At 32.0% G+C, this 15,949-nt stretch overlaps 1 protein-coding gene across 2 annotated transcripts in view; it reads left to right on the top strand.

Annotated features, from left to right (window-relative positions):
* LOC126737473 (monocarboxylate transporter 2-like) overlaps positions 1-15,949 on the top strand; it is a 670,913-nt gene that overhangs the window by 523,485 nt on the left and 131,479 nt on the right. For both annotated transcript variants that reach the window (XM_050442387.1, XM_050442388.1), the window contains 2 exons: positions 15,481-15,633; positions 15,689-15,844. In XM_050442387.1, coding sequence (XP_050298344.1) covers positions 15,481-15,633; positions 15,689-15,844 — 309 coding nt within the window. The remainder of the gene's footprint in view (positions 1-15,480; positions 15,634-15,688; positions 15,845-15,949) is intronic.

Genomic DNA, 15,949 nt, shown 5'->3' on the forward strand with positions numbered 1-15,949 from the left:
ATTATTTGTGATACACTGTTCAATTCTATATCCATTGATATTTAACTCACAGTGCTCAATTTCCTCACAAACATGAGTTTCAGATAAGAATAAGAGCTTTGGTTGCCAATTATTTATAAATACAATTATATTATCCTTGTTATTTAAAAAACCCTGACAATTAAAATATACAATACTTGAATTTTTTGCCATTTCGGTATCTAACTGCTATTTAAAAAACTTATTTTTTTGCATGTTTTCCATCCTCTTCAGTGTTTCACACTGATTTATATCCCAAGTGACGTGATCGACATTTAGAGACATTCCATACTTTTTATTTGATAAGATAAAATTTACACATTTATTAAAATTATTTTGGCATTCCTTAATATCGTGTTCTTCACTACACTTGGAACATACTTTTTTTTGTTTACATTCTTTGCTGAAATGGCTGAATTGACAACAATTATAGCATCTAATTACCCCATATTCCTTGTAAACAGGACAACGATTCCACCCTATATTAATTTTTCCCTTATTTATAAACAAATTATATGTTACATCATCAGCTTCGAATACTAAATTGAATCTATGGTTTAAAACGTTGGTTCTATGCAATATTTTTAAGCTAAAATTACTACACTTACTATTTAGATCATTTTGTTTGATTACCTTATTTATAATATCACTATCACTTATCTCATGCTCCTTCTCATTAAGTCCGATTACCTTAATTCGATGTTGTAACATTTTAGGCCTGTCAACAGTATAATTTTCACCAAGTTTAGACTGAATTTGTGACTGTACATTAGTGATCTCTTTGTCGTTGCCACAATTTAAAATCAAATCGCCCTATTTGTTACTCGTCCCATAGTTACCCCAATTCCGATGTTACTGGGATCCACTTTAGTTTTCAAATCATTCTTTATTTGTTTCGCGTCTTTTTGAGTACCTTTTTGATTTACTACTAATACCTTATTTGTTTGTGCAATAGGTTGGGGTAGTTGAGTTTGCAAAATATAACCATTTTCGAGCTTGCTCTCTTTTAAGCTAGATATTTCTTCTCGCAGGCTTTTATTCTCAGCAATTAGTTGATCAACTTTTCGGTTTAATTCATTCGTTTTATTGCCTAAGAGTTCCAGTATCGAATTTATCGTATCAATAATATTTTGATCCACGTACACATCTTCAACACGGCTTCTCTTCCTCGATCTTTCGGGCTTGTTGACCTCTTGACCTAGAGCTTCAGAACATGCCTTACATTTCCACGAACCCTTTCTCATATGGAAACCCCGCAAATCAATATTTTCACATTTTCCGTGATAAAACTTTTTACATACGGAACACTCGATCACTGATTTTACATCATCAAAACCCAATTTGCACACCAAGCAATTAAAAACACCGTCGCTCTCGCCTAAACCTGCGATCGTCGCCATGGTCGGCGACCAACTGTTCGACGACCAAGCAAAATCAGGCATTCGTATTAAAGTCACTTCTTTTATGAAGTTTTGTATATAACTAAAGTCACTAATTTATATCCTGCAAATCAGAATGATTTTTTAATTCTTTCAAGCAGTTGAGATATTCTTTTTTCATGTGGTTGACATATTTTAACCATAATTTTTCCTACTTGTAGACAGCTAAAGTCAGTTTTAAATTAGGCCAAATTTTACATGTTCTCCTGGCATTTGAATTGTTTTTTATCCATTTTTTATTAAACTTTAAAAAACACTTCAATTGCCAGGAATATATTTTTTTTAATTCTGGCAACTTAAAATCAGTTTCAAATATTGCAAATCAGCAAGTTTTTTTTTATTCTTTCAACCAGTTAAGGTAATTTTTTTCATGTAGTTATTATTTTTTAACCATATTTTTCTTATTCGTAGGCAATTTAATTCAGTTTCAAATCAGATTAAATTTTCCATTATTTCCAGGCAGTTAAATGTTTTTTCCAAGAAGTTTTTTTAAAGACAACTTCAATTGCCTGAAAAAAAAACAAAATTACCAGGTACTTAAAGTAATTTTTTTATACAGTTAAATTCACTTTTAAATACTGCAAATCTATGTTTTTTCTAATTTTTCAAGCAATTGAGATTACTTTTTTTGCATGCAGTTAATCAGATGTTCTAGGCGGCTAAAGTTTTTTTCTATTTAGGCCAAATTTTCTATTCGTTCCAAACAGTTGATTTTTTTCCAGGCCATATATATAAATATATATATACAGGGTGTTCCGTTGATCATGTTACAAACTTCTAGGGCAGATAGAAAACGTCAAAAGAAAAACAAAAGTTCATATAAACATGGGTCCGGAAAAGCTTCCTCAGGGAGCTAGAGCTCTTTGAAAATAACCTTTAAAAACTAGTTTTTTTTAATAGCTCCGGAACTACTTTAGCTACCGTAACCAATTTTGGGAGGTAAATTATTATTAGTACGTTTATTCTTTTAAACCTATTAAATAGAAAAAATATTTACCAGGGGCTTCAGAATCAGGGGGGTATTTAGTAAATTTAGGCCCATTTCTTTAAGACTTTAATTTCTGCCCGTTTGGGCATTGGATTATGATGTTCCTAAGCTTTTTACATAAAAAAGGTGCTCTTAGTTAAAGTCGGTTCTGGACCCATGTTCATATAAACTTTTTTTCTTATTTTGCTGAGCAGAATCTCCCCTAAGGTTTTGGCACCACAACTCTGAAACACCCTGTATATATATATATATATATATATATATGTATATATATATATATATATATATATATATATATATATATACATATATATATATATATATATATGTATATATATACAGTGCTTTCATTTCAAAAAACGATCCACCCTAAATAACTTTCTTAAAAAAACAAAAAAAAAAAAACACACGTCAAATTAGATGTATCACACGATAGGGGTTTCCATTTGACATATTAAAGTGAGGTTAGCTGGAGGTGAGGAGGTGATTGACAGAACTTCAGTAAATGCATAATTAAACGGCCCCCTGTATATCTAATTTGACGTGTTTTTTTTTTTTTTTTTAGGAAAGCTATTGAGAGTTGGATTGGATCGTTTTGAAATGAAAGCACTATATATTATATATATATATATATATATATATATATATATATATATATATATATATCAATTACATAGAGAAAAAGTCAGACACTTGTGTTAAAGTCGCCTTTCCTATGCAGTTTTATCCAGTTAAAATCACTTTTAAATTCCGCAAATCAGAATGAATTTTTAAGTAATTCAAGCAATTGGCATAATTTTTTTCATGTTGTTGATATCTTTCAATAATTTTTTCTTATTTCTAGGCAGCTAAAGTCATTTTTAAATCAAGTCACATTTTACATTTCTTTAAGGTAATTGAGCTTTCTTTGCTAGAATAGTATTTTTTTATTCGTTCAACCAATTGAGATATTTTTTTTTTTATGTAGGTAATATTTTTTAACATTTTTTTATTATCTTCTAGACAGTTGAATCTTTTTTTAATACGATTTTTTTATTTTAAATACGACCTTAACTGCCCAAAAAAATTACAAAAATATCAGCCATTTATATTAAAGTTACTTTTTTGAACACTCAAGTCACTTTTAAATACTGCAAATTAGATTTCTTGTTCTATTCTTTCATGCCGTTGATATTTCTTAATCAGATGTTTTATATAGTTAAAGTTTCTTTCTAATCAGGTAAAATTTTCTATTTCTTATTTTTTTTCAATCAGATATTTTTATTTTAATTTTGACATCAATTACCTGGAGTTAATAGCGTGGAAAAGTCAGGTACTTATTGTAAAGTCTCTTTTCGTGTGCAGTTTTTTATCCAGTTAAAATAACTTTTTTTTTAGTTATTTTTCTTTTTTTCTAGGCAGTTAAATATAGTTTTAAATCAGGTTAAATTTTATTTTTCTTCCAAATAATAAAACTTTTTTTTCAGCCAGAATTTTTTAAAGATTAAATACGACATCAAATGTCTGGAATAAATTAACAACAAATTTGAGGCACTTTTTACATTTGAAAGTCACTTTTAAATGTTGTAAATCAGAATTATTTTTCAATTATTTCTACACAGTTGTCATTTTTCAGCCATATTTTTCTTATTTCTATTTCTAGGCAGTTCAAATTCTCGATTTTTTCTCAGGCCATTGATTTTTTTTTATTTCATTGATTTTCACCTGAATTTTTTTTATCTTAAATACGACTTTGATTGCCTGAAATAAAATAAGAAATATTCGGACACTTATTAAAGTCAGTATTTCTATGCAGTTTTCTATAAAATGAATGTCACTCTTAAATCTTGCAAAGCAGGATATATTTTTCAGCAGTTAAGATAACTTTTTTTTATGCAATTGATATGGTTTAAGCATATTTTCCTTATTCTTAAGCAGTTAAAGTAGATTTTAAATCATTCATTTCTTTCAGGTAGGTAGGCAAATCTTTTTGCAAATAATTTTTTAAATTTTAAATATGACTTAAGCCGTCTGAAAAAAATCAAAAATATCATACGACACATATCTTAAAGTCACTCTTTTTATACAGATTTCTATAAAATTAAAATTAATATTAAATCTTGCAAATGTAGATAATTTTTCGATTCTTTCAAGCAGTTAAGATGATTTTTTTTCAGGCAGGTAATATTTTTTAACGAGATGTTTTCCGAAGTTTTTCGAGAAGTTAATTCCCTTCCTTTGCTCAAAATAGTTAAAAAGGAATTTTCCAAGCACTTGGGTTAATTTTTATATTTGTTTCATACCAGGTAATTATAATCTCTCAGTAAGTTCTACATGGACATATTTGCCTCGAAAAAATTTAAAAAAAAGTTTATTGCTTTGTTGTAGCTGCTATCAAATAAGAAAATAATACAGAGTAATACAATAGTGTCCTATCCTTAAGGATTAAAAGCTTTTTTATTGGAAAAAGCCGGAAACGGATATTCGCCATATAAAAAAGACATTTTAGGATCTAAGTGCTCAGCAAATACAGTTACGTATTATTTTTTCTATATATATAAGAACCAGTATAAATAAATTAATATGCTTTTAAGCATTTTTCCCTATACATTTTTTGCCAATAAGTGTATAGTGAATGAATGCAGCTATCGATAAAAACTAAATTGAAATTCCCTTGTTAGACTTGATCCATTTCCTGGTATATTAACCAGGCATCGTAGAAAAACCGGAGTGCTTTCGATTGTGTGGAAGAAAATTACGCGCACTGAATGCATTTTCCGATTTTTCTTTGAAAATTGAAAATGATTTTCATGTTTACCACCTATACACATTGGAATATTGATTTCGGTTGATATCATGGAAAAATTAACTTTTCTATAGCCCCACACTAATATAAATTATGTAGAGAAAAATTTTAAAGTATATAAGTTATAACTGCCCGATGGTATTTACGTGGAAACCATTAAGATAATTCCCGTGTTGTTTAAATAATAAATTTCTTTTCGTCTGCCACGTTTTTGACTGACGGGCATAATTAGGCGAGCGGGACCGTTTCGGAGCTTTTTATAATGAATGGGTTGGTTTTTGGCTGCAGTGGCACAATACCCCAAATTAAAGGTAAATAACGTTAAAAAATTACAGATACATGCATGTGCGATAATAACGTAAATATTAAAGATACGTATATGTTTACTGCGTGTTGAATCATATGGTAAACGAGAACGAAGATCCCTGAAACAAAAAGACAATACAGTGTCAAATCCAAAAATCATAAGAAATAATGCATCAAGGACCCATCAAGATCTGTAGATAAAGATGAAAAAATATAATAAGAATATACGTAGAGATAGATATAATTTCATAATAGATAGGCAAAAAATTAATATAAGATGGAACCGTTCCTAGGTCTAGAACGATTATGGTATTATACGTTGCTTTAAATGTAGTAAATATGGTCATGTTATGAAAGATTGCACTGGTAGCACGGTTTGCCCAAAATGTACTGCTAATCATAATATTAAATATTGCTTGGAAGGTAAACCTAAGTTTATTAATTGTGTTAACGCAAATCTAAGATATGGTTTGAATGTTGAGGTTGACCATGAGGTATGCGACATATCAAAGGCTCGATGATCTTCAAAGAAGTAAATATTTGAAGTAGCAGTTAGAAAACGATATTGATAAAAAGTCGAATGTGGTTGATCTAAACTGTCAGGGGTATCTTAATAACAAGGATAATATAGTTTTATTAATAAATTGTTGGAAACCACGAAGTTTGCTATTATCTGAAAGTCATGTGTCTTCTGTAGAAGAAATGTGTGAACTGGAGGTAGATGGGTATTATTTAGAACAATGTACCACAAATAATAGAAGAACAGGCGATGTAATAATCTCCAATAGAGCCCAAATAGATTTCTATCAACATCCGTTATGTTGCCTGACAAGTCAGGGCCTTGGGAAAATCTGCGAGCCATGTTGCCATCATTAGAAAACCCAAATCTTTTTGTTTTTTTCCGTTTTATCTAATAAAGGTTTTAATTCTTTAGTAGTTTTTCAAGTGGTAAAATCTAAGTGGTACGCAATATGCAATATACAGTGAGAGCCAAAAGTCCGGAATAAATTCATTTAAAATTCAGGGGTATGTTCAAAAAAAAAAACGCTCGGACATGTCGATTTTTATTTTTAACTGCGGGTTTTCTTACTATAATTTTATGTATACTGGGTGGTCCAAAAATAAGTTACGACCATCAACTTCAATTTTTGCAATGAAAATACCTATTTTTTATTCTGTATTCTTAAGGAACAAAAAATTCTAAACATATTTCATGTACAATGTCCTATACCTATCTTCATTTGTTTTTGAGTTATTGACAGTTGAAGATCGGCATATTTGCACTTTTGACATGTTATAAAATCCAAACGGTTAGACATAGACAAATGCGGTTTGCACTTTTTATCGAAGCTTTTTTAAAACCATCTGTTGACACGAGCTAGTTAGTGTCAACAGGTACTGAGAAATTTACGGTTGAATTTCTGAACATACAATAATTCATGCAACTATGTAACACCCTTACTAAGGTAACCTTGTTTTTTGTGTTTTTTCATCCATTGTTGCAATGATGTTGTCATCATTTTTTGAAGTGACAGGTATCAAGCAGTTTTATCCTTGTTTATTGTAAAATTTAATATTGCCTCAAAAGATGAATAAGTTAAGTGAAACTAAGAGAATAGAAATACTAATTATGATAGGATGTGGTGATCGCATTAGGACCCAACACCAGGTTTGTGAAATGTTTAATACCAAGTATCCTGATTAGACAATATCTCAGTCTAGCGTTAGCAAAGTAGAAAGAAAATTTAGGGCATTAGGTCACGTCAGAGATCGACCCAGATCGGGTCGTCCCTCAATTTCCGAGGAAAAGAAGTTAAATGTTGTTTTGTCCATTGAAGAAAATCCTCATACACCGACTAGACAGGCAGCACTAGATAACGATGTTGGAAAAACATCTTTAAGAAGGATTTTGAAAAATGCAAAATATCATCCCTATAAATTAAATTTAATCCACGAACTTAACGAAGATGATACAGATCGTCGATTAGAGTTTTGCAAAACTATAATGAATGTCTGCCATACCGACCGTCTTTTTACTCGTAGAATAATTTTTTCTGACGAGTCGACCTTCTGCCTCAATGGTACAGTGAACAGACAGAACTGCCGTTACTGGTCTTCCTCCAATCCAAATTGGGTGTTTGAAGCTCATACCCAATATCCTCAATCTGTGAATGTTTGGGCTGGCATTATCAATGACAGAGTCATAGGTCCATTTTTCTTCGAAGGTACCTTAACAGGTCAACGTTATTTGGAATTCTTAAGGAACGAACTGATTCCCGCTTTATGTTTGATGTTTCCAAATGCAAATAATCCCAATATTCCAGAAGCTTCAATTTGATCCAGCAAGATGGCGCGCCCCCACACTTCAGCAGAGCCGTGCGCCAATATTTAAGTGAGGTATTTCCGGGTCGATGGATTGGGCGAAGGGGTCAATTGGAGTGGCCTGCTAGGTCCCCCGACTTGACTCCTTCGGACTTCTTTTTGTGGGGTTATTTAAAGCATAGAGTGTATGTAAATAAACCCAACAATTTAGAAGAATTATGAAATAATATAAGAAATGAGATTCAACGAATACCTCAAGAAATGATACGCAACGTTCTGAGAGAATTCGAATCAAGACTCGCTTACTATCAAGAAGTTAATGCGGCTCAATTTGAACATTTAATTCGGTCTAGATTAGAATAGTTTCTTTCTGTTCAACGTTTATACAATACTTTTGATTAAATACATTAATATTTTGAATGTTTTTTTAGAAATTTAACCGTAAATTTCTCAACCTGTTGACGCTTACTAGCTAGTGTCAACAGATGGTTTTAAAAAAGCTTCGATTAAAAGTGCAAACCGCATTTGTCTAAGTCTATGTCTAACCGTTTGGATTTCATAACATGTTAAAAGTGCAAATATGCCGATCTTCAACTCTCAATAACTCAAAAACAGATGAAGATAGGTATAGGACATTGTACATGAAATATGTCTAGAATTTTCTGTTCTTTAAGAATACAGAATAAAAAATAGGTATTTCCATTTAAAAAATTGAAGTTGATGGTCGTAACTTATTTTTGGACCACCCTGTATACATAAAATTATAGTAAGAAAACCTGCAGTTAAAAATAAAAATCGACATGTCCGAGCGTTTTTTTTTTGAACATACCCCTGAATTTTAAATGAATTTATTCCGGACTTTTGGCTCTCACTGTATATTCAAGTTCCCTGATCTAAGCATGAAATGGAAATAAATGAAAATTTAATGCATCTGTATTATAATTTTAAAACTTGGCATTTTCTAATATATTAAACTCAAAAGGAGAAATAGCATCTCTTTGTACATTATCAATAAATTGTTTGTCGCGTGCTGCAAAAGAGATTGTAAGCCAACTTCACCTTAGTTTACTTTATCTTGTTCAGATATTGACAAGTCAGTACAGTGGATCTCAAGAAGAGGTATGATGATGTTTTATTTTAAACTACTTCTGTCAAACGGTACTTTCGGACGACCTCTACTTTTTTATTTTTCTTGGCCCCCAGTTATAATAAGAGCTTCTTCCAGCTACAGTGTATTTATATTAGTGAATTTTATATTGCTGCACCCAGATTTTTTCCATTTTATAAAAAATAATAATAATTTATAATAATTTAATTTAATATAATAATTTATAAATTGGATAAACTATTCCAATCTCATGACGATTTGAACCTAAATTCTTTTTTTTTCAGTATTGGTCATTTCCTTGAAGTTGAAAATACTTTTTATGAATTTGAACAAGGCATTTTGGAAATTTTTTGTTGTGGGTTTAATTACTACTCTTGCTTTAAGCTCTTGAAAAAGTGATTGTATGATGAAATCTTAAACATACATATAATATATTTATCTAGTATTATTAAGTTATCAAGTATTTTTAATTTACTCGAAAGATATGGTCTACAACATTTTGTATTTTTTAAGTGCTGACCCTACAAAGTAGCCAGTATTTAAAATATGTTCAGCCAAATTTGATTTTTCAACTCTTTTATATTTCACATGAGCTACATCTTATTTAAATCTCAAATTAATTAATCTTCTTGTTTGTCCTATGTGCTCCGTACCACAATCGTTACAATTAGTCTCATAGATCCCGGACTTTGAGGCACCTAAATTTGACAGGTGCCTCCACTTGAATCTGTTCATACGTAACAGACAAACAACAGCTAATCTAAATAAAGGTCTTGAATGAAAAATATATAAACTACCCATTTAAATCTCACCTTCTCACGGCTAAATACGGAGTCCCTCAGGGTGGTATATTCTTTCCTTTTTTCATCTTTAGTAATGATCTGTTTCAACAAGTCTTTCAAATTTGAACCAGTTTTGTCAGTTGTAGTGTGTAGTAAGTACTTAACCCATTTTCTTACCTTTAGAGATAATGTAATGGTATTTACTGGCGCTTACTAGTTTTTTCAATCCCCTATCGATCTTCTGGGTTATTTATAAAGTTTGTAGTTGGTTATACAACCATTATCTCGGGCGCCACCCTCAAGTTTAATGTGGATGAGGGACCACGGCCTATCGGGTAGCCTTTAGACAGTGGAGAAAGTAATCCAGGTCTTCTGTGTGAGTAAAACTATAGGCAATATTGTAACAAAATCACATTTATTCATCCCAAAACCTAACATGTAATCTCTTTGCTAACACTTCTCGATAAGCCTTACATACGGCCAAATTCAATACGGTACGGGAAGAGGAGGGGTGCAATGAAGAGAACCCATGTCGGTAAGCAAAATGTAAAAGCGGCACGGTTATTTATGGCAATGAGTAAACGGATCAGATACAGTCCAGAGAAAATAAAGCATGAAACGGTCGGTATTAATCGGAATGGTAAGTCACCCACAGGATATTTAAGCGGTCTAATATGGAAAATAAGTGCGGTAGCTCGTAACCTTGGCCAACTCTCTTTAAAATGTCGGTAGACGCGGTCTTAATTATGTAGGTAGAAGATGGCAATATTGTCAGGTTGGGAATAATGGGATAATATCCAATGCAGGGTGATACCTCGTAACGGTCCGACACGTAGCCCCCTAGCACTTTTTAAGGAATACACAGTGTTACCCCGTAACGGTCCGGTACGCAACCCCGTGTATCCTGCAGACACTAGGAAGTAGGAAAAAGGAATTTGCCTACCTTCTTACCTATTATACTTACAGGCTGACAACAGCGGCGGAGCGATGTACGGTACTGTCGGTCTTCTCGGTCGGACTGCTACTCTCTGACTGCCACTCAACGGACTCAGCGGACTGCCCACTGCCGGTCAGTGCATCGCGTTATATAGAGCACGGTCATGCGCGGTACTTAGTAAACGCGGTAACAGTAGTGGTGGTACGGACACGAACGGTACTGAGGTATTAACGCGGTGATAATTTAATAATTAACGCGAACGCGCGTTTATTAACAAAATAGAAACTTTCCTAACTTTACTGGGCAAATCTCAGTCGTCAATATGAATCTTGAAAATTATTAATTTAAGTTGGAAAAAGAACCGAGTAATTCTATAGATAAATAAGAGAATTACAGAAAATTTAGTAACTTCGTTACAGTAATAATAAGCATCTTTTCTATTATACAGCTTTATTTCATTTATTACATTAATGGGTTCAGCGCCATATAAGCCTTGGTCTTTAAATAAAGATAAAGAGAGAATAAATACAGTCCACTAGTACTCTCCAGTGATACAATAATTGTAAAATAATTTAATTATTAAACAATTGTGTCTCTCTCTATTTGTGGAATAAGCCAGACAACAGTTCTCCCCCAAATAATGTGAAATTCTCTGAGGCATACTTCGTGATGTTCATTTTGGAAATAATTTTTAAATTATGGTAATAAATATCTAAACGACTGTTATTTTTTCTTTAATTTCGTCAAGGTAGTTACAGTTCTATTTGATATCAGAGAAATCTGCATAAAAAATTTAACTGCATGAAAAACAATTATTTTAACTGCTTGGAAAAATTGTAAAATAACGACTTAAAACTAACAAAAAGACCCTCTAAAATGATTCAACTGTCTTGGAAAAGGAAATTATAAAATATTTCTCAATTTTGCCAACTGTCAAGAAAATTTAAATGAATTCAGCTACCTGGAATATATTTAAGTTGCGTAAAATAACATATATTAATTAATTTTACCTATCTAGAAAATGTAAAGGAAATGACGATTGCGCTCAAGTAATAAAAAATTAAAAAAAAAATAACTACCTAAAAAAAATTAAAATTAAATTAACTACCTATAAAGAGCCTTAAAAGTGGTTCAACTATCGGAAAAACTATTTAAATGCATGGAAAGTTAAAATAAAACTGTCTTAACTACTCGACAAATTATTTTAAAAAATTCTCTCAAAAAACGTTTAAATAATATTGATTTAAATGTCTGGAAAACTATTTAGATTCCTGGAAAAAGTAAGAAAAAAGACGCCACGACCAAGAAATTTTCTTTCAGAAAAGCCTCAAAATTTAAATTAAATTGTGGAAAATCACAAAATTAAATCAACTGCCTGGAAAAATTAAAATCTGTTTCTATTTAGAGAAAATTGAATATCTGGTTAATTTGCAAAAGAAACACAGAAGATTTTAAAGAAATTACTAATAAATTCAACTACCCGAAAACAGCTGAAATTATAAATATAGCTGCCTGAAAAACTATTTAGATGTCTGGAAAAATTATAGAGAACCATTTAGATGGTTTCAAAATAAAAAAGGTTAAAAAGCCTTAAAGAGGCTCGTAAATGTAAGAAAAACACCCAGTAGGTTGAGAAAATTATATTTATTTAAATTGGTACAAAACGGAATCTTCGCTTTAAGTTACCTTCATGGTCTTTTCTCGACTGCCTAAAAAACTACCTACCATGCCTATTTAAAAGGCTCAACGGGATATCACTGTAATATGATATCTACAAACAAACAGACTCCTATTTATTGGTTCTTGGAATTAGCTGGTCCACTTGTGAAGAGTGTTTTGCTTAGGAATGAACATATAAATTTAATAATTATAACACTCGGCCATCCTGACAAATAGGTCGGTCCTCAGACCCTATACATACTTAATTAAAATAATTATACAAATTATATGTATCAATAAAATTACCCTAAATACTTATCTTAAGTTCCCTAGCACACAAATACTTTTCTTATATTTTATTTGCAATAATGAATCCTGTAACTAGAAATAAAACGCATGGAAATATATATACGTATATATTTTTCTCTTATTCTAATATGTCTAATAATGTAACCTGTATTATTAAAACCTAAAAAAAGAAAACAAATAAGTCATATAATTATGATTACTTAAGAGTTTCTTCTTTAGTAATCAGGATATGCAACTTTTGCTATAAGAAATGCAACTTTTGCAATAACAGAGCAACTTTTGCTATATCAGTGCAACTTTTACCATACCAAATTAGAATCTGTTAACTTGACCTATTTTATAAATTTCGACAGAACCACTTCTATTTTCGTGTTGAATAGATATCCATTTTTTGAGACGATCTACCGCAACAACCGAATGATTTCTTCTACCTAAGTATTCGATGTTTGTTTCAGAAAATACACATTTACTTATATTAAGGGAAAGTTCGATTTTATGTGATGGTATAATAATGTCGTCGATATAATATGGATAGGCAAATTTGTTGCGTAATGGTCCCAACGTTTTATTTATCAAACATTGAAAGACTGCCGGAGCATTGGTTAAGTCAAAAGGCATGCGCAAAAACTCGTAGTGTCCGTCTGAAGTAAGGCTGTTTTTTCTATTGAGTTGGCAGCCATTGGAACTTAGTAAAACCCAGATGCTAAGTCGAACGTGGTAAAAAATTCGTTACCCCCTAATTTATCGATTTGGTCTTTAATATGCAGAATCATTCCCTGATTTTTACAGTAATTGCATTAAATTGACGGTAATCCACGCACATTCTGGCCGAACCATCTTTTTTGATGATTGAGAAGACGATTCCCGAATAATATTATTTTCAATTAGTTCCTCAATAATACCTCGTACAATTTTTCTTTCTATATCAGGCATACGATATGGATATCGAACAACTGGTGTGTCAGATATACACTTAATTTCCATTTCAACAGTATAAGTTTTCCCTCCATTTTTTATCGAGGATGATATACAATCGGAAAATGTGCTTAATAGATTAAAACATTGTTCCTTAAATTCGGATGATAATTTACCCAAACGAATTTAATAAATATCAAAAGAACTATCATAAATATCGATTAAGTTTAGAAAACATTTCCAGGTGCAGTTAAGTTCTGAAACGACAATTGATTTTTCCGTTTTATCATAATTGCGCGTTCCTGATTAATAAAGCCTAGCCCCACTAATAAACAGCGCTTACTGGTGCTGAAACACCCTGTATAGTAATATAAATTTCACAGAATAACTTATCATTTACAGATGTAGCCATAAAGCTGTTCAAAATTATACTTTTTAAATCCTTAATAAAAAGTGGCAATCGAATTCTAAAGAAGAGTGGTTGAACTACCTCAGCCTATTAGGCACTTGACCTTTCGTCCATTTATACATGCAGTCTGTTTAAAAATGCTATTATTTCATAAAGAGCGCAACCACATTAACTGTTCAACTTCCTAAATTTCGCTGTTTTTAAATGGTCATTCATTTTTCATATGACCTAATCTTTTACAATATCTACATTCTAGATTAAATTAGCACCTCTGATATTACCACGTAGCATGTCACCCATCATATTTAGATAAGCATATAAAATATTCACATCATGGCGGCTCTAATGGTGTGCGCGATATTTTCATCCTTTTTTCCACCTATGACAGCGTCAATCAGATAAACGTCAGGAACTTTCAAATTTAGGGCTCTTAATTTCGACAGTTTTTGAAAACAATAATCACCTAACTTTTGACCTGGCCTAGCCTCATAATTGCCGCTTCCCTTAATAAATTTGAAAACGGAACAAACTTACAGAACTGCTTGTTTAGCGTTGCCTTCATTTTCTTACAAGACGAATCGTATTTGATATTCTCGTTATACCACTGCCTAGCATTACCCCTTAAACGTTCAGAGATGATTCTTATTATTATATCATCATCCCACTGGTATTTTTCCGCCACACACTTTTCCACATTAATTTCATCACGACTCGGATCAAATATCGGAACTAATAGCTCATCGCCTGCCCGAATTGTTTTTGACGCCGAAATTAATCAGTTCGTCTTTAATTGCATCGAATTTTCGTTTCGATACATATCGTGAGTCCCTCGACTTAGACAAGATCGATCCATTCGAACTGGAGGAACTATCACTGCTCGTAGAAACATTAAGTTTTCGTTTCGACACTTTTCCGGCACGACACGGCGAAACCGGGTAATCGGTTTTCTTTTTACTTTTCTTGCTTCCAACTTTTGCACTTAACTCACTAGACTTAGATTTCCCCGTCAAAATCGCGCAATCAATGGCGCGCAAGGGTTTTAAATATCCCACCGCTGCTTTGTAAGAAAAACACCCAGTAGGTTGATTAAACTTATATTTATTTAAATTGGTACAAAACGGAATCTTCGCTTTAAGTTACTTTCACGGTCTTTTCTTGACTGCCTAAAAAACTACCTACCATGCCTATTCAAAAGGCTCAACGGGATATCACTGTAATATGATATCTACAAACAAACAGACTCTTATTTATTGGTTCTTAGAATTAGCCGGTCCACTTGTGTTTTGCTTAGGCATATAAATTCAATAACATAAAGGTCTGAATACATTAAAAATCAGATGAACTCTCTGCATAAAATCTTAAAAAAAAGCAGCACTCACCAAAAAAACTCAGCTGCGTAAAGAAAATAAATATTCAAGCCAGGATTTAAAAATAAAACGATCTACTTAGACAGAAAAACACTTTTTGCTGAGAAAATATTGAAATTTTTCGATTTTTTTTTAGATAGAAGCACCCCATTACCCCGCCCTCTAGACGACGAAGACTCATTTCATGTGATCTGTGATAGAGAACTGCACTCGCTACATCGAAACATACCAGCTTTACGCAGAAGGGACATGGACATTACCATGATAAAACAGCATTACTACCCGGAAGGTAAAAAAACTAATATTGTTAATACAGAAATAATTATATAAAAATTTTGATGCAGGTGGTTGGGGTTGGCTGGTATGTGGAGCGGCATTTCTAGCTCACCTGCTAACTTCCGGTATGCAACTCGCCTTCGGACTGTTATATTTATATACCATAAAATTTCTAATTAAAACAAAGAGCGAACATGAAAAGGAGTTTTACGTGATGGCCACTGGTAAGTTAACCCTAGTGTTTTTTCTCCTATTTTCCATATCAATTTCTCGGTTGTTTGCGAACCCGAAGCGACTGTCATAACTCATAACCCCGGAGCGATAAACCA

This window comes from Anthonomus grandis, chromosome 6 (assembly GCF_022605725.1).
Source record: "Anthonomus grandis grandis chromosome 6, icAntGran1.3, whole genome shotgun sequence".
In the NCBI taxonomy this organism is placed as follows: Eukaryota; Metazoa; Arthropoda; class Insecta; order Coleoptera; family Curculionidae; genus Anthonomus; species Anthonomus grandis.